At 38.7% G+C, this 20,684-nt stretch overlaps 1 protein-coding gene across 11 annotated transcripts in view; it reads right to left on the reverse strand.

The window, feature by feature from the left end:
• The window catches only part of MGMT (O-6-methylguanine-DNA methyltransferase), a 300,045-nt gene that overhangs the window by 36,266 nt on the left and 243,095 nt on the right, over window positions 1-20,684 (reverse strand). For 10 of the 11 annotated variants that reach the window (XM_043518944.1, XM_038409830.2, XM_038409828.1 and 7 more), the window contains one exon: window positions 13,152-13,312. In XM_043518944.1, the coding sequence (XP_043374879.1) occupies window positions 13,152-13,312 (161 nt within the window). Of the gene's footprint in view, window positions 1-13,151; window positions 13,313-14,990; window positions 15,661-20,684 lie in introns of those variants that run through there. The other variant, XM_043518945.1, reaches the window with a different exon arrangement.

Here is a 20,684-nt window from a genome sequence, read left to right on the forward strand (position 1 = left end):
ACGACCCATCACTCTCACAGATCTTGGGAGACAGGCAAGTCCTTGCTTACAGATAGACCCCCAACCTGAAGCAAATACTCACCAGCAACCACACATCACACAACAGAACCACTAACCCAGGAACCTATCCTTGCAACAAAGCCCATTGCCAACTCTGTCCACATATCTATTCAGGGGACACCATCATAGGGCCTAATCACATCAGCCACACTATCAGAGGCTTCTTCACCTGCACATCTACCAATGTGATATATGCCATCATGTGCCAGCAATGCCCCTGTGCCATGTACATTGGTCAAACTGGACAGTCTCTACGTAAAAGAATAAATGGACACAAATCAGACGTCAAGAATTATAACATTCAAAAACCAGTTGGAGAACACTTCGAAATGGGGGAGGTTTAGATTGGATATTAGGAAAAACTTTTTCACTAAGAGGGTGGTGAAACACTGGAATGCGTTACCTAGGGAGGTGGTAGAATTTCCTTCCTTAGAGGTTTTTAAGGTCAGGCTTGACAAAGCCCTGGCTGGGATGATTTAACTGGGACTTGGTCCTGCTTTGAGCAGGGGGTTGGACTAGATGACCTTCTGGGGTCCCTTCCAACCCTGATATTCTATGATTCTATGATTCTATGATCTCTCCGGTCACTCAATTACAGACCTGAGGGTGGCTATCCTTCAACAAAAAAACTTCAAAAACAGACTCCAAGGAGAGACTGCTGAATTGGAATTAATTTGCAAACTGGATACAATTAACTTAGGCTTGAATAGAGACTGGGAATGGATGAGTCATTACACAAAGTAAAACTATTTCCCCATGTTATTTCTCCCCCCCACCCTACCCCGCCCCACACTGTTCCTCAGATGTTCTTGTTAACTGCTGGAAATAGCCTACCTTGCTTGTCACCATGACAGGTTTTCCTCCTTCCCCTCCCCCCCCCGCTGCTGGTGATGGCTCATCTTAAGTGATCACTCTCCTTACAGTGTGTATGATAAAACCCATTGTTTCATGTTCTCTGTGTGTGTCTATAAATCTCCCCACTGTATTTTCCACCAAATGCATCCGATGAAGTGAGCTGTAGCTCACGAAAGCTTATGCTCAAATAAATTTGTTAGTCTCTAAGGTGCCACAAGTTCTCCTTTTCTTTTTGTGAATACAGACTAACACGGCTGCTACTCTGAAACCTGTCAAAGTTTATCTTATTCTCCTAACTCCAGATATAGAAATAATACATGCAAACAAATAGGATTAACATACTTAGTACATTACAAGCTTTCTGACACCATACAAGGGGTATTTAGCATAAAGCATATTCCAGTTACATCATATTCACACTCATAAGAATATTTCCATAAAGCACATGGAGTGTCATGTCAGAACCACCTGGCAAGAGAGTACAGAGGGGTTGCAGGAATATCCTGAGTCTGGTATGTACATTCTAGTTCACCAAAGAACGACAAGGCTCAAGAAAAAGCTGGTTTCACTCTGGACATCAATATTATTGGGAAATGTATGTACAGATACCTTATATGGAGTTATGTATATATACTAGAAATATGTTCTTGAAGTCTATATCAAGGTGTTAGTCATCAACAAAGGTAAAAAAACCAGGGTTTCTGTCAGACAAGAGATGTTTATCCATCTATCTATTTACATGTACGCTGAGTGTTGTCTTGTTCACAATGGGTTTCCTGTCACTGTTCTGAACTGAATGCAAATCAAGGATTGTAAGGACTTCAGAAACAAACTAACGGGAAGAGATAAGCAGTGGGGGAAGCCTTATCTGGAGGTGTACATCGAAGGTTTGCTTGAATATACTTTGGGGAACAGAGGGCACCTTTGACTGAGGAAGTAAAAGGACAATGCTTTTGCTTCATGCAAAAGCGGTCTCCAGCACTCTTGGCTGAAAATGCTGGAGAGAACTTGGAGTGAGATAAGCTTCTTTAGACAAATACCGTAACTTGTTAAGTTTAGTTTCCAGAAAGCTTGTTGTGCTTTTGTTTTATATATTAACAATTAGTTCCAATGGTTTCACTCACTATTACTTGAATCTCTATTCTTTGATAAACTTATATATAGTGAATATTTTCTGAAAACAAGAATAAGTGCTGTGGTATTATGCAAAGTGATGCTCCTGAGTTCAATCTTACAAGCTGGTGTGTACTCTTCCTTTGGGAACAGTGGACCTGGTAATTCTTTGAATGTCCAGTGGATAGAGGGCTGGACGCTACAGATAATGCTCTGAAAACTTGAGGGCTGGTGTGTGCCTATCCCTATCTGTATAGATTGAGCAAGGCCTGCAGAAGCTTGGAAGGTAGTGCTTGTGCTACCAGAGTCTGGTGGTTTTAGGGAGCTGATTCACATCAGGAAGAGACAAAACTCCCTCATGCTAAAGGCAGGTGGTACTAAGCTGTCCCACAACCAGAGGTGAAAGTAAGCCAGTCAGAGCCAGTACACAGCCAACCGTAGCAGCAGGGCTGCTGATAAGGGTGGGGGCGAAAAGAGGCAGCTTTTCTGGGGCCTGGCAATTTAAAAGGCAGTGACGGCCGGGAGCCCGGACCCTTTAAATCGCTACTGGAGCCCTAGGGTAATTCTGGCAGCCGGGACTCCTGGGGCTCCGTCAGGGATTTAAAGGCCCCGGGGCTTGCTATTGCTGCCACACCAGCAGTCGGAGTCCCAGGCCCTTTAAAATTGCTGTCGGAGGCCCAGCGGTGCGGGCCAGGCAGCACTGAAGGGCTGGCTGCGGGAGTCTGGTCCTAGCCCTGCCCCTCCTGACCAAGGCCCTCCCCTTCTGGTTGAGCGGCCCCCGACCTTGCTCAGGACCCTGGCCACCCTGTGTACCGGTAAATCCCTTAAGTTACTTTCACCTCTGCCTACAACCCTGGTTACCTCTGGGAAACAATCACAGAGACATCCCCAGATAATCCTGGCAAATGACCTGCACTCACATGCTGCAGAGGAAGGTGAAAATTCCCAAGGTCACCGCCAGTCTGACCTGGGGGGCAATTCCTTCCAACCACCACAAATGGCGATCAGTTAAACCCTGAACATGTGAGTGTAAACCAGCCAGCCAAGCACCTGAGAGAGAGAATGCTTAGTGCCACCTCAGGGCCAGGGCTCACCCTGTCCCATATCCTCTCTCCAACCCTGATGCATCAAAGGAAGGAGATTTAAAAAAACAAACAAACAAACACAACCCAATGGGGAGAAAAATCCCTTCCTGATTCCTGCAGGTGATGAAGCATGAAGGAACATAAAACAAATTGGAAGTTAGTTCCAGGGCTGTAAGACCTGCCCCCTACCATCACAAGCAACTCCCTCATACAGTCACACACATAGATGTGTCCCGTTCTCCTAAAACTTATTACATTGTTTGCTCCCAAAATTCATATTTGGAGGCTGTTCCGGAACCTCACCCATCTGGTGAAGGTTAGAAGGTTAGAAACCTTCTTCTAATTTCCAATCTGCGTTTGTTCACAACCAGTTTAAATCTGTTCTTGTGTCAACGTTGTCCTTTTGCTCAAATAGTCAACATCCTTCCTGGTATTTACCCCCCAATGTAATTATAGAGAGCAATCATAGCCCCTCTCAGCCTTCTTTTTGCTAGACTAAACAAGCCAAGCTCTTCCAGTCTCCACTGATAAGACAGGTCCTCTCATTCCTCTGATCATCCTCATACTTGTTCTCTGCACCTGTTCCAATTTAAATTAATCTTTCTTGAACATGACCAGACTTGTACCCAGTACTGAAAATAAGGTCTTATTAGTGCCCTGTATAATGGCATTAGTACTTCTCTAACTCTACTGGAAATGCCTTGCCTGATGCATCCTAGGATAACATTTGCCTTTTCCTATTTCTGTCACTCCAGGTCTTTCTGTGTAATATTCCAATCCTTTTCTGTATTGACGATGCCTCCAAACTTTGTATCATCAGCACATTTCATTAGCACACACCTACTTTTTGTGCAAGAACAATAATACAAATATTGAAGAAGATTGGTCCCAAGACTATTCTTGGGAAACTCCCCTAGTAACATCCCTCCAGTCTGATAATTCACATTTCAGCAAAAACTGTTGCCTTCTCCCCTTTAGTCAACTCCTTATTTACCTTACAATACTTGTGCTGATCTCTGTCTTCCCTAATTTAACTAATATTTTCCCATGTGGTACCATGTCAAATGCTTTACTGAAGTCCAAGTATAGTAGATCTACTAAACTTCCCTTATCTAGAAAATCAGGTATTTTTTCAATCTATGGATCATTCACAACAGCCACTAAATTTGCAAACATCACTAATTTGCACTTGGTATACTACATGCTTATTCATGTCATATTATTTTAAATTGACATTAGTGTATTAGAAAGGTTCACTGCATGAGGTCTGGCTCATTTTTATTTGCACTTTAATAATCAGTTTGCAAATATAAAAATATAACAAAAAAGAATACATGAAATTTGACTTTAGCCATTAATTCATATTTATATGATTAATTTTAGAATGCTTAGATAGTAAAACAATATAGAACTAAGTGATTTAAAAGGTTACCCAATTAAATATGCCCTTTTCTCCACAGAAAGGTTTGGCCTAAAAACTCCAAATGTGCTGGAATACAGTAGTCTTGCTTTAATATGCTCTACTCCTCCAGCTAACCCCATAATACCTGGCTTGCTACCCTGCTCTTCAAGTCCCATGCCACAGCACTTGGTTAATACCACCACAACCTGTTCACTGCCGCATCTCCTATAGTGCTTCTCACAGTACCTCCACAGCTTGCAGGAGCTTCTAGAGCCCACATACAACTTGTAAGCTCCACAAGGATTCTAGTCACAAAGCAATTTTTAAAAGGTAATTAATTCCTAGTCAAAATATTGGTTACGATGAAGTAAAATTTTATCATCGCTTATGAGAAAAGCTTTAAAAATTCGATATTTCTCATTACTCTCTCCAAACATTAGGCTGCAAATTCAAAGTTAAGATTACACATTAAAAATGAAGCATAAAGATATATATTAATGTCAGTCACAAAAACCTTAAAAAAAACAACCTTAACTGTCCTCTGTATCACTGTCATTTTCCAACCAATTAGGCACAACATCTAAGTAGATAAGCACATAAAGTAAGTCCTATAATACTACCCATTTGTTGATGCTTGTAAAACCATGTAGAAGTTGGAGGTTTGGGCACAAATCCTTTCACTGTTGCTAACAACAATAATAATAATGAATAATACCTAGCTCTAATATAGCATTTTTCCTTAGTGCACCTCAAAGCACTTTACAGAGGAGATCAGTATCATTATCCACATTTTACAGATAAGAAATTTGAGGCACAAAGAGGTGAAATGACTTGCCCAACTAGGCCAGTAGCAGGGTCAGGAACAGAATCCAGTTTTCTTGAGTCCTAGACCAGTGTTCTATGGCTGTAATAAGTCCACAGTCTGCATATTTTCAGAGAATGCCTATGGACTTTTCTTGAGTCTGGAACACATTATTGGAGCAGTCATCTAAAATTAAATGCACCCCTACTCTAAATAGGTGAGTACAGTTAGGTGACGCATACAGCCATATAGGCTTAAAGATTATTATATATGCAGGTACCTCAACAATTGCAATCACTATAGGAATTACAAACAACAACAGGTCAAAAGGTAATAAAATTTTCATCTTCTGGCAGTATTAACCTACATTGATAAGGGGTGTTTACCAGTGCTGTAGGAATAAATAAAAAACCTTTCAGTTAATATTGTAGATGTATTGAACTGTTATTATTAAACACCTATTCTGTTAATGATCTAGGTTTTCAAACAGCTCAGTTAAGTATTCATAGTTCAGCTTACTTCCCCATTTCTGCCTGGTCTCTCTCTTTCTTATTTCAAGTGTTTCCTTTTTTCTTCTCGATTCCAAATCACCAAAATAGAAGTTTATATTTTCCATTATATAAACTGTTCATGCTTGCCATACTGTGACCTTCGTGTATTGATTCACGACATTTGACAGTCTGTACTGCTGTCTTCAAATTCATGGGTCTTCCATCTATTCCTATTCGTTTAATCAGTTCTTCCCCCCCCGCTCCTTTTCCACTTGTAGCTTTGGGTTTAGATCTAGATTTCTGTTTCTGCTACCTCTGAAAATTAGTTTGATAGCTTTAAGTTTAAAAAATTACACGTTAATCAGCTATTTCTTTCCTACTTAATTTGAGTATAGAGTTGCTTCTTATTATAATCAATAAATTAGCATCTGAGGTTTAAAACCCTCTAACTTCACTAAGTAATATCTCAGCAAAGTCTACAATTTTTTTTACAAGCTTTAATTTAAAGTAAAGTGAAAGTGATCTGTACTGACCACAATAATGTAAATGCTTTTCTTATTTTAGTAATCATCTTTCATTTGTGTCTGTCTGTCTTTATACATTGGAAACGTACAGGACTGCATTGCATCAGAGATAAAAATGTACTTTTTTGGATGTACGGTGGAATGCAAGTTTAAGGGTACAAATTACAATCTTGAATAAACAAGTTTCTGAGCATAAAAATTCATGTGATGTTGAATCTGCTGTTAAGTAACAAACTGATAGTGGAGATAGCTCCACTATCTTCAGAAAACTTGTAAATTGTATTTAGAGTTGCAACTGCACAAATGAAACTATATTTAGAGAACGAGACCTCTGGAAATTCAACTTCTGTGGGCAAGTGCTCTTCCAAATAGGATTACAAGAGCACTTCCCCCCTCAGTGTTGCCTTATAGCAGAGTGATAGATTTTTTTAAAGTTTAGTATCATTTTCTGCAACATGGCAGTAAAACAAAGAGGTGCTGCTAGATTCCACGTGAGAGGGGTTCAAGGAATGATCAAGGGACTATTAACACTGTTCCATGGTGGTAAAAAATGGACTTTCAATTTTAGAGGCATATTTTATAATGCTGTGCTCAAGTGAGACCTCCATGTAACAGTTCCATTCTCTTTTCTAGTTACCATATGAATAACTTCCAAGATACACACTGCCTTCCACTGGAAGGCACATAGTAAGAACATTAATTCATTCACACAGAAAAGAGTACATTCCCATAACTCATGTGGCAGGATTTTCATTAGAGGTCCTTTTGAAATAAGAGGTTCAACAGATATATGCAGAAGCAATAGGAACTAGTTCATGTAGAATGGATGTAGCACAAATCCCAGCCCCAGATAGTGAAAAAGTGAAATTTCACAACTATGATGTAATAACTATAAAATGGCCCCCCCAAAAGGTAAAGTAAGCTTTTTTCTAATGATAATTAGCATTTTATGTAGTGTATTCTGTTGTCACTGTGAGCTGAATACAGCCAGGTTAACTCACTGACATAAGTTTCTAAGACAGAGGGAGAGCTCAGGAAAGGACAGAGATGATTTTTGCTTATTGGCCTGTGTACAGAATTAAGATATTTCTATCTAAAAAGTCATGAGAAAGATCAAGAGAGATATGGATGGGGCAGTATTTTACCAATATACTTTCTTGAATTCAAAACTCCTTTATATTACAGACATCAAATTCACCTGCAGTGTAAATATGAATTCCTTTTCCAACTCTGTCTTCGTCCTTCTACTAATTGTTTGCCAGCACATCTTTCCTTTTTTTCTACTTTGCTTACTTTTTCTATGAAGGTAAGTATGGCAATACATGCACATTGGAGCCTTCAGGTTCCATGGATAGAGACTTGCCATTAGGCCTTGCAGAAATATGTTGCTATTTAGGCACATGGTTCCAGAGGCTTATCCTGGGCTAGACTCTGCCCTGGTACTCTGGACCCAGCATATGTGCCTCCTCTCCCCTGGGATAACAGTTTCATTCTGCTGCCAGTTAATGTAATTAGCCCAAACTATGCTGTAATGCTGGTTCAAACCCTATCACTATCACTGATGATGCACAATATGAGAGGAAGTTGTTACATCTGCAGATAATATAATTTAGTTTACCTTTTCCCTTTTAAATAATGTAGGAAATTACATTTAAAAACGGTATTAAAACAACATCTGTCAGGTTGTAAAGTCAGTACTTGAAAGTTAGGAAATGCCAGAATTTACACTACTGTGCAACTGTAATTCATCCCCCCCTTGTGCATATGCATTCTGATAGCTTAATTATGTGATTGCATACTTTGTTTTCACAAGACCCCTGTCTCATTCAGGGCACAAAATGGATGGTGCTCAGAAAAAACATAAGGGGGTGTGTGTGTAGTGAATGAGGCTGTTTTTAGGATCTTTGCCTCATTTACTCTAGAAGTTGGAAGTGTGCAGAAAAAAACGCAGGGGGACCGCAGAAAGTGAAAGGATACTTTTGTGGTTAAGGCAGGCAAATGATATACAGAAGAACTCAGTTCTATCCCTGTCTCTGCCATGTTTTTCCCATTAGAGAAACAAGATGGGTGAGGTAATATCTTCTATTGGACCAACTTCTATTGGTGAGAGAGAGAAGCTTTTGAGCCACACAGAGCTCTTCTTCAGGTCTGGAAAACTAACTCAAAGTGTCACTGTTCAATATAAGATTTGAACAGATGGTTTAGCATAAGTAGTTAACACATATTTCAAGGAACCATTCAAAGTGACGTGTCCTATTAATACCCTTCCAGTCGTAGAGAAGAAAGGAAGAGGGGGTCGGGGAAGCAGCTGGTGTGTGTGTGTGTGTTAATTTTCCTATGTGATACTAAGCAAATCAAAATTTTGGCCACTATTATTGTCTGTTCCTCATTTTCTGAGTGCCCAACTTGAGACATCTGAGGCCGAATGTAACCGTAACTAAGCAAAATCACTCCCTACTGAAACTGACAGCAACAAGAACTTTGGCTGCTCAATACCTCTGGCAGTAAGACAGTGTTGTCTGGAGGAATAAGCATGGTTGGAAACCACTGTGACCAAGATGACCTTCTTCAATCTGCCCTTAGTAACAAGAGTGAAAACTTTTCTTTCACAGACACACTTTGCTCATCTTTCTTCCATTTTGTCATCTTATTAGACTACTGTAATATTCTCTTCACATGAGACTATGCCTCTGCACCATCCATCAACACAAGTTAGTGAAGAATTTTGCTTGTTTATTGGGCATGCTGCATGCCAAAAGCACCACCAATACACTGGTGCTCCATATTCTGTATTTCTTGGCAGAGTTTAAGGTGTTAATTTTTTTAATGTATAAAGCCCTAAATATTTTGGATAGAAGCCAATTGAGAGACTATGTCCTCTGACCAGGTCATACTGCCACAGTTATGGTCAGTAGAGGTATCTGAAATAAAATGCTACTGGTTTACAAGAAAAGGGGCTGAGACCGCATTTTCTCTAATGGGGGACTTTAATTCTGGAATTCAATTCTTTCCTAATCTGTTAAAGGCACAGACTATCTGGGCATGCTGCAAAGTCCATCCATTCTTGAGGCTATGTGGGGAAGAAGCTGGGTTGAAGGATGTAAAGGTTGGATTAGGGAATTAGCTCTTTGACAGGATGACTGGCATCAGAAGGTTGATATGATCAAGTCTTCACAGTTTTGGATTATTATTCCTCTGCTTTTGTCAATTTTTTAAAAAAAGTGCCTAGAGCTATTGGCACTTTCAAATGCAAATGTAAAGAACATAAACAAATACCTAAATCTCAACTGAGCAACTTTGCAGCTCTGGTGAAAGGCCGCCTTCACAAATAAACTGAAACATACAACATACCCTATTAAAAACCCTCTGTGTGACACTTTACTCCCTTAACAAATTTATTAGAGCATAAGCTTTCGTTAGCTACAAGTGAGCTGTAGCTCACGAAAGCTTATGCTCTAATAAATTTGTTAGTCTCTAAGGTGCCACAAGTACTCCTTTTCTTTTTACTCCCTTAGTTTTTGTTCTAAATAACTTTCTACAAATATTACCTTTTTGAAGTTATAATACATCTTCAATATGACATTCTCCCATTTGTTCCAACAATACTTTTATATTATATGAAATGATCACTGAGAGAAAGAGAAAGTAAGAGACTATATAAATAAAGGTATCACATCAGTGCAGTTTGGCCAATTAAGTCTGTCAGCATTTCCTTTATATGCTTGCTTTTTCTACCATAAAATGTGCACACCTGGTCTCAAGTCCAAGATAATTGAACTAAATTAAAAAAAACCTGGACTGGTACATTTTAAAATGAGGAAAACCTATTTCAGGGTTCCAAAAAAACTAAACTTGTAGTATAGAAGGTCACTAAACATTACAATCCAGGCTCAGTGGGAGGCCAACCAAAGGTAGGCTTCCTGCAGAAGCCTTAACCTCCAAAAAGTCACACCTGTTCCATAGCTAAGAATTTCAGACCCACCTGGGAGAAGCAGAATTCTTGTATATCAGAACCTTGCTCTTATCCTGTAGTACTAAATTCTCAAGGCCTTCAAACCCTGCATATGAAGCAGCAATTAATTCAGCTTTTTACTGAATTTACTTGCCTACCTGGCTGTTGCTAGAGAGTGGAAAGGGAGAAAAATCAGTGAGGAGGAGGCAGCTTATTCTCCCTTCCTGCCCAAAGACGTATTTTACCTCAATGGATCTTTCTTTTCTCTTCTTGGCTGATCTCTGAACTCTCCCAATAATACTGACAATGATATAATTGCCATAGAGCACTTAGACTAGCAAAATCAGAGCAGCTGTTCCTAGGAAGGGAGTGGTTCAGAATGTCTCATTACACATTCTGTGGCTGTTGCAGCTACTCCTCTCAGAATAAGGAGTAGCCTCTGTGGCTGAACAGCCCAGGAGGCTCATGAAGTTACTATGGGTTATCATCTATGAAGGCAAATTTCTGCAGGACCTGGATCCTGAAAACTGTAATTATGAATTTTGAACTATTCTATTTCATTAACCAAGCTCAAAGTTTGAATCCTGAGCTTTTTGCTCACGTAAATCATGAACAGCAGAGTTTTGTGGTCAAGGGCTCATTTTAAAGTGCTTATACAAGCTGTTGGTTGATAGTCCTGGAGACTGAAATACCTTATTTATTTAAAGAGCAGATACAGGAAGAACAGCAGCCGTGAATCTTCCCCTCCTTGCTCCACCAGTGTGCCTTAACCCTGATCTATATTAAAAGATTTTTAAACAGCAATGAAACATGTCAAAGTGCTTAACTTCATTCCAACCAGTGGAAAATCTATGGCACTTTTTCAGGTGATCATTCCATGGGCTTAACAGCTACATTTTAGCAGCACAACTCTGAACTGACATTTTTGAATTCAATGTTTTTGCAGTTTGTAGCAGTCTAGTGTATACACCCAAATTTTCTTTTTTAAATATGGATGATATAAACAAGAACTTCTACATCTCCATTTCATTAACCACTCAGATTCAAATATCTCTGAATAAAAACTTTTTTAGCCAGTATAAAATGTGATATTGTATTATCTCCATTTAAGCCTTTATAGTCATGCAAAAAGGGGATGAGAAAAAAGTTTAAAATGTTATTTACTCAGTACTTGCCCTATAACGAGACAATCTCAGCTGTTGCATTTAAACAACTGCTATCACATTCATTAATCAATTCAATAAAAAGAGTCACAATACATAGTGATTTAATTATTTTCCCCTTCTAAAAACAATCACACCATAGAACAACTGCTTGCCAAATTTCATTTTTAAGGTCAAAGCTGCATTAAGTCAGAAAAGTAATAAAGAAAGCATGGTATACAAAAAGAAAACTGATAAATACCTGAATGGTTTTTGAATAAAAATTACAAGCAATAATGAACAGGTGAAATTTGCAACTACAGAAGCCTAAATTGTGACCACAAAACATGCATATGCATTCATTTGTGCATGTGCAACTAACTACATGTATAATTACCTATTTTGTGCATGACAATGTCTGTTTTACATGTGCATGCAGGCATGTTCTGTAGGTGCAACATAAGCAATGTATGCAACTACAGCATGTTTGAAAATGAGACCCTACATGCTATACCCCAAATTATACTCCTAAATGTGGAGCAGCACAGCAGGAGAAGCTGTGATGTGTTGGAGAGACACACTGCTTCCTTCAGTGCTGCATTCTAGCACAGCACAGAACAAAGAAGGACATGGTAGGTCACCACCCTGCCCAGACTCGAACTCCATGGGCCATTCAGCACTACTGGCATTCTTAGTGGCAGCTCTGTTCTGTCTTCACAGAGTGGTGCTTGCTGCATTTTGGCTGCATATTGTGCAGAAAGATGGAATGGAGGAAAAAAGACTGCATATTTTCCCTTATACCTGCACTGGAATCTTTATGTCTGCGTTATTGAGGTTATATTGGAAACATCAATGCTATGTTAGAGTGCATAATAAGGAGGCTACTAGTTTCCTTTTTTGGGTAATAAATACGTTGTTATGGAACCTAATTTCTCAGAGAGCATTCTAAATATATTTAATTAAAATGCAATTCCCAAAATGTACACATTATTCACAGTCAAAAGATTACGTTCATGGAGAGACAAGAAAGAGGCCACTGCAGAAAGCAAACTACTGTGATTTTTACTGGGGACAATTTCACTTCACGTAATTGACTTTTATGTCTTGAGGAAAAAAAAGAAGCAATAAATGGAACATGGAAGGGGGAAATTTCTCTCTTAAGCAATGTGTTTATTTAAATGTATATATATTGTTGCTTGGGTAACAATACTTGCTCTTGTACCTATTAAAAAATTAAAACATCTGTAATAATTTTGAGAATTAGTTTTAAAACCGATCAAAAAAGATACAACATAGTTACCTAATGTTACATAACTATCACCAACTGTGTTTATAGAACGGGCTAATTGTCCATTTATAAGCCTCATTCCCTGTGTTGTTGGCAAAAAGATAGTTTAAGTTAACAATAGGTTTATTGAAAAATTTACTGCCATTCAGATGTGTTCGTATTTAAACCTTTCAGCCAGCAAACGTCAAGAGTTGAACTGCATCATTTTTACTGTCTTTGCCAAGAATTATGGAAACTTGTGCCAAAACTAACACAACCATTTGGAGCAGTTGGAAATTACGAACCTTGGTAGCTAAAGTACACTACATGCAGGCTCTATTTAGAGCAATGTAAAATGTCCAACATTGGTGTAGTCCAAATGAGAATATGATGTAAGTGATAGTTAATCAAGTCAAAACATTTTACATAAAATACTAAAGCATTACTTGGTTACAGACCTTGTTCAAAAACTGGATGGTGAAAGAGAGGCATAGGAAGTTTCTCGGTCATCCAGGGCTCACAGAAGTAGGCCTGAAGCCAGGCTGTACACTGTTTCAGTGGTTCTGTCATTTCCTCTGGGCCTTCACAGACCTCACAAGTAACTGAGGCTTCCTTAGTGCTGGAAAAGTGATTACATTAGTTTAATAAGTTTAATAGCCAAGCTGCTGAAGATTTTAACATGCTAAAGACACAGAGAAAATATTTATTACATTAAATGGAAGAAAAACGTTAAATTTTACATGGACTTATTTTTCCTCTCATAAACACTAACATAGAATGCTGCTACATAAGGAAAAATGAAAATAAAATTAGAAAAGGAATTGCAATAAAGCAACAACTCTGTGTCTAGTTGGAGCAAAAAGCCTGAGTGATATTTATTGTTATATACTTTCCAATGCAGGTGGACTGAAATGTATACTATATCGTATTTTTGTATTTGCATTATAAAAATGAATATTTCATACCTGTTAAAGTATTGAGACTATATATAGACACACACTCCTAATTAAAATGTTCAGTAATTTAATCCCGTTCATTATCTCCAATGCCTTTTACCAATCTGACAAATGTAAAACAATTCAGAACATCAGTAGTCAAAGAGATGCCTCATTATCTTTAGAATTGCAATGACAATACAAAGTGAACAAAGAATAACACTTTTGAGAAATATAGGACTTTCTTTTTTAACTTACCTATTTGGATATCCATTGCCTACGGAGGGGAGAATACCACGCACACATGTAACCATGTAAAAAAAAACAGGGTGTGGGGGGGATAATGGTGGAGGGGACACCAGAACTGAAAATGCACAAGTCCATCAACAGGATAGTAAAATGATATATCCTCAACATTGTCCAAGTGGTTATAGCTGCGCTAGGGATAAGATTTTCTCTCTTTCTTTCTCCCTGACACCTAGCAGATAACCACCATGGAGTTTTCCCGTGGGACAGAGGAAAGGAAATAGCATTCCATGCAACCAGCACTTTCCTCTTCCAGCTATTATCGTCAGGTTTCTGCTTCTCTCCAATTGTGGGAGTGAAGGGAGGCAACTGAGAATTAGTTTGCTTTTAAATAAAAGCTTAGATTTTCAGAATATGTCAGAATGTAACAAATATTGCAGAGGGTGCCTACAAATTTCAGGATTTACTCCCCTTCCACACACATGATTTTCTTCTTTTCCTGCTGGGGTTTGTGTAGGGTAGGAAGGGGAAGGGCAATAAATTGGCTGGTCTTGCTTTCATTGTGTGCAGCATCGTATTGCATAATATTCAATTCTGATTTCTGAGTAAGAGCAACACAAAGTACATAAATGTTGCATAGCTAATATATTCATTTGAGATTTCAGTGACAGAGCATTTGGACATTGACTGTTGAAAGTGGGGAGTTCTCCTCTGACTGTCAGTCTGCTTCCTAATCTAAATACTTTTCTGCAGAGTAAAGCAAGTTGATCCAGGACCCTACAAGAGCTTTCCTGGCAGTGCACATCCAACACTGTGGGACAGTGAAGCCTTTGTGGGTGTCTCTCAAAGTTCAGGAGAATTAATTTGTCTTTATGTACTAATAAAATTAACATGCCCCACTAGCAATACATAGAGGAGAAAGGATGTGTGTGGGAGTCTTCTAATAATCTATGAATGATTATATACAGAGCTGACATCATGAATCAATGCCAAAAAGAGAAACCACACCTTCTTTAAGCCTGCCAAAAACTTTTCAGCACCCAGTGTTTATTATCCTTCCCAATAAACCATCCAGCAATTTTCTGATTATTGTAAAACAGACTGTTTGGAAATTGCCTCATGGCCTACTCGGGGTGCTTTTGCTGTCACAAGGGACCATTTGTACAGATTCCAGTCCTGGTTTCTTGTTTTCTGCTGCAAGTATGCTCAGTCCCAGGAAAAGGAAACTCCACTCATGGCTCAACAGTATTTCCCTTGACAGTACTACAAACTTAACAGACCAATTCTCTGATGGGCGAATGGCGGCTACAAGGCAAAGTGTTGAGGGTAGAAATAGGTGAAAAGCAGGTAAAAATGTGGGAATCCTCCTAGTAGTAATAAAGATATAGAAAAATCCCATCAGGACTGGGGGAAATAAAGCAAGGCTATTTGGTCCCTTCAGTCACTCAGATGGGGGTTGTGGAGGAAACCCTAGACAATTTCCCGGCATGCCAAAGTACCTGACACTTAACAAAATATTTTCTCTTAATAGGAAACCTAAGCAAATGAAAAATGTGTGATGTATCAGTAATGACATAAAAGACTCCAAGTCTGTTTTTGCCATAAGGCACCTTTGCAACAAGACCTAACCAACTCAAATGCTTGATCCACAAATGCATATGAAACGGAAAACAACAGGATATCAATATAATCAGACACCTACTCTTGTCTCTGCCTCTGGATAGGATAAATGATGTACAATCAGAAGCTATTTTAGGGTTTATTCTCAGAAGTGAAACCCTCATCTGTCTGAATTGTGCATGATTAAATGGCCTTGCAATTCTCTCCAATGCCAAGTCATTTTCTAACTAATTGTTAAGCACCGAAGGCCACATTGCTGATTAGCAAGAAAATAATATAGCAGAATGGAGAAAGAAAGGTGGGAAAGTTAAAATACCAGGGAGATACACAGCATGCAACAGATGATTAAATAATCGGTTAAAAGCATATTTATATGGCCAGACTATAATTTTGAGGGTTTTGTTGTTGTAGTGCTTTGTAAAAATTGTATACACTTTTTATATTTTTTTGGGATTTAAAAATATTGGTCAAAGAATCGAATTCAATGGGACTATTTATGTACATAAACTTATTCACATAAGTTTCAAAGGCTTGGGGCCTTTGACTGCAAGCTCTCTGGGCCAAGCACTAACTTGTATTTGGTTTGTATATCCCCCAGTACAATAGGTCTATATGACTGGAGACTCTAGGAACTCTCTCAGTATATTTCATTGTAATAAAATAATAAAACTCTTGAAATCTGCAACAGCACAAAATTAATGGACTTCTCTGATCCATATAACAAGAGTGGCACCACACACATTCAAGTTTCTTGTGACCTCAACCAGTTTCACATCTGTTTGCTTGATAGTCATAGGTAGGCTGAGACTTGGACTACCGAAACATGAACAGAAGTAAGGGAAGAGTAAGAACCTTTCTTATACCCCTGTGCTGGCTACTCACTTATTATCCCCTCTCCCTGGAGCAAGTGGGTGAGGAATAGCCAGAATCTTGGCTCCACCTCCCACCACACCAGCCTGCACAGCTGAGCTGGCACAGAGGTCATAAATTTCTTCTGGTATAAACTAGAAGCAAAATGACTACCTCTTAGTCTCTCTCCCAGGAGTAAGTGGGAAACAGAAATGGTACTGTTTTTCAGAAAGGTGTCTCTGAGGCATAATGCCTCCTGGGCTATTGCTGGGGTGCTATGGTATATGCATCACCCCTTGCTTGAGGCTTTGCCAAAAGGCACAATCTGGACTTAGTTCCATTTTTAATAATAAACAACATAATACAGATCTGCCAAATTATTCCTCTCCCTTTAAAAATAAACTTTAATTACAACATCTGTTGTGTCTACTCTATGAGCTATGGTGCACTCACCTAGAGTGTAGGACACCCAAGTTCAAGCTCCTGCTCCAGTGACTAATTATTTATAAAAAGTGGAACAGCTGCAACAGGAGAGATTGAGAAAGCCCTGCTCCAGAATACATCATAGCCTAGTTATTCTGATTTGCTCCTGCAATAAGGGAAATTCAAGTTCAAATCCCTTCTCCAGTTGGGAGGGGGAATTTAATTCAGATCTCCCACATCCTGGATGAATGCTCTAACTATTGGGATAAAGGTTATAAGAGAGGCTGCTGCCTTCTCTCATCTTCCTTCATCCCTCCAATTTTTTTTTGGTCTGGAATTATTCAGAAATGCATATCAAATTCACAAATAGTTTTGGGTTGACCAAAACTACATTTTTTGGCAAATAAACTATACATCTTGACTTACTCCTCTCTCTCCTCCACTTCCCCCCTCCCATTCTGAGATGTATAAAGTGGCATTGCCTTCTTTCTTGAAGCTACCACCCTTCAAACATATCTGACTTTACAACAGCAGGTGCTTTTAGAGGATCGATGCTCAGACAGAACTTCCAGCCATCAACGTTTCCGAGACTTCATAGCCACAATTTAGCCCCACTATATCCTGCTCAACAGGTGACTCAAAGGAAGCCCCAAAACATTTATCAGAACAAATTTAAAGTAGGCGAGCTGAATTATGTAATGTTTTCCCTCAGGTGAAGTTTCTTTTACTCAGTGTTTCATGTTTCTTTGGAAGTTTCTGAACATCTTGTACTGCACTATATACATGCTCCCCTTACTCAGCTTCTTCCTGTCCTTGCCTGTTCAATTTTAGGAGGCAAACACCCATCTAATTCTTGCATTAAATGTTTGCAACTAGCTTTTAGCAATGAATCAACAAAAAGATGGGGAACCTCTATGCTAATGTTCTTTCCCTCACTGATCCCTAGGGAAAGGGCCTTAATCCTTGGCTATACAGCCACCAGTGGCAAGGAGCCAACAGCAAACAAAATAACAGCCAAAGTAACCACAGGTTCTATGCTATACCTCTGGGCAGCTTGAATCTTGAACTGTGACATAACAAAACTTAACTTTTATTTTTACACATGAAAATAAAATAAGCATATTCATCCAAGAAAGACAAGAAACTAAAGAGCCGTTATTTCAGTGAGTTTCACAGCTTTCTCAACAAGCAATAACCGTCAGTTTAATTGGAAAGGTCTATGTGTACGTTTGCTTGATGAAGGTACCGCATAAACATTTTAAAAGCATTTCAGAACAGTATTCTTGTGTCCAAGTGTGGCAGATTTGCCCATATTTTTTCACTGAAATATACTGTTTTGCCTTTCTGTTAAAGGATTTCATTGGCTTCCCTCAAAAGAAAAAGCCACACATTTTATTTGCAGCCTTGCTAGTATAATGAAAAGCATTCCTTTAAAATGCATTTTGGGGTGTGTGTGGGGGGGGAAGGGGAGTTCTGCATTTTCGTATATTACCAATGCTCTTATTGGGGATGTAAAGCCTTATACTTGCTTAGGTTAGCGAATGGAATTAGGTGCTGTCCAGCATCCTTGGAAGATACAAGTTCCATTTCTTGCTATATTTCTAGTCTGCCAACTGAATTAAAATGTGACCTGTATTTCTTAGCATTTCCCACTCTTAAAAGGACATTTGCAGAATTTCTGTAGTAGTAAAATTTATCTTAAATTGATTTTTTATGCTAGTGCTAAAGATCTCAACCTTTGCTTTACCCTGCACATTTCTACTTTACAGCTCCTTTTTAACTCTTTCTCTGTTGGTATTAAATAACTATTCATGGATGAAATGCTGTTAAATGGACTTTGATCCTAAAGTAAGGATTTATGACACAACATTTAACATAGTTGACATAGCCTAAAACAATCTAATTTTTTGTATGGGTAACAAAAATGTCCACTTAAAAATGCTGCATCTGATGAAATGAGTTTTAGCCCACAAAAGCTTATGCCCAAATAAATTTGTTAGTCTCTAAGGTGCCACAAGGACTCCTCGTTGTTTTTATTAAAAATAAGTTATTCTTGTTCTTTTTAAAGTCTTGTATTACTTATCATTGTTCTCCCTCTTATTAACAAAACTGTGGTGTGACAGTATCCATAGCAGCTACACCTATGACAGAGGAGCTTCTAAAGACTTTCCTACAGCAGAGTCCAGAAATCCAAATCATTATCAAGTTCAGCAGCACACGGTTGCTCAAAAAATCATCTCTGGATTTTCCCAAGCAAGCGGAGCATACAAATAACTCCTTGCTTGTTATATTAAAATCTAGAAACTTGCTGCTCACCGCTGCACTAGTGAGTGCACAGTGCCTTAGCCCAATAGCAAAAATCTCCGCAATGCTAATCACCAGCTGAGCTGCTGCTGCACAACATACAAAGAGCAACTTCCAGCTGAGACAAGCTTAACACAGTTCCTACCAGCCTGGCCAGGATGAGGCTCCCTTTTGGATCCACTAAGGTTTGCAGCTGCCTATAGATCAAATATTTCAGTTTGATTCTCAGTTGTGGTAATGTACAAGACATTCATGAAAGTTCAGCCACTGGCTTGGGGAATTCAATACTGGTTTAGTTCACTCTCGTGTCTTACCACCCCACTTCGCACATGCAACAGCTGTGTTATACTGTTCTTTTTACTATACTCCATGACTGGTTCTATTGACTTTGCTTTCTGTAAGCCTCACAACTAAAGACTGGGCCCCTGCTCCTACAAAGCAGAGAATGGTGAGGTTCTCTTACCCGTTTTTAAATACTCCTAAGAATTGTATTTTTTACATGAAACAATAGAAAGGAACAGTGTGTTTTTAACAGAGGAAAAATATAAAAACCATCTGTTTCAGTTTAGTAAGTCATCTTCCAAGACATATGCAACTATTGGCAAACTTAGAAATACTTTCAAAACAAACATGTAAACAGCAAGCTGGCTTCAATACCATTGTTGAGGAAATGTTAGATATTAGTATGTGCATATGAAAGTTTCTGAAGTTTTCTAAATGCCTTCCCATTATGAGAAGCATGAAGGCCGATTACAGTGTTTAGGGATACAATGCCACTGTGGTTAACCATATTCCAAATTGGTGTGGTTTTTATTTAAAGCTTCCTGAGTGGTATCACTTTTTTTTCCTCAATAAGTCGAATAAAATTTAACTGAAACATTCTAAAATGGACCTTGCGTTGTCATTTAAAATAAAACAATGCACCACAATGACTCAAATGGCAATTTTCTTAGTATGCAGAATCATTGTAAACACCGATCAAATCATTCTAAGAATGTTACATAGGCACCTGCAACTGTTAAATACAATAGGTACTGTTAGCATATAATGCTAATTTCCACTGTATCTAATCAGGCATGTTCAAGGGTTTATCACTTAGTAATAATTACCTCACCCTCTAGTGGTTAGCCTGAAAAAAGGAGCTGGCAGTGAATGGAGATTCTCCTTTATTTGAAGTTGTTGAAATAAATCGAACAAGAATAAAAATGGCAAGTTCTACTCCTTATCCCAGAAGTGTGCAGTTAGCAAATGACCATGGGTGTAGACCAGATAATTGCATATTTATTATATCAATGGAATAATCATAAAATAGTCCCTTCGGAAATAAGGATAAAGACCTGAAAAATCAATAAGATGCCAATGGAAAGAGCATTTTGTTGTTATATTTTTTGTATCACATTGAAGATGTAATTAAAATAAGTTATCTCTGAATTAAGGCTGCCACTCCATTACTAACTATCCTTGTTGTATTTTGATACTCTGCACATATGGCATGTGAGATCATACATTGGTCTGAGACATCCTGCTATCCCTAGGGACTTAGCAAATGTAAGGGTCTGCAAACATTCAGTCGTGTCACATTGTATGTTTATTTCAGTATCTAAACATCCCTTG

The sequence above is a fragment of the Dermochelys coriacea genome, chromosome 7 (assembly GCF_009764565.3).
Source record: "Dermochelys coriacea isolate rDerCor1 chromosome 7, rDerCor1.pri.v4, whole genome shotgun sequence".
Taxonomy (NCBI): domain Eukaryota; kingdom Metazoa; phylum Chordata; order Testudines; family Dermochelyidae; genus Dermochelys; species Dermochelys coriacea.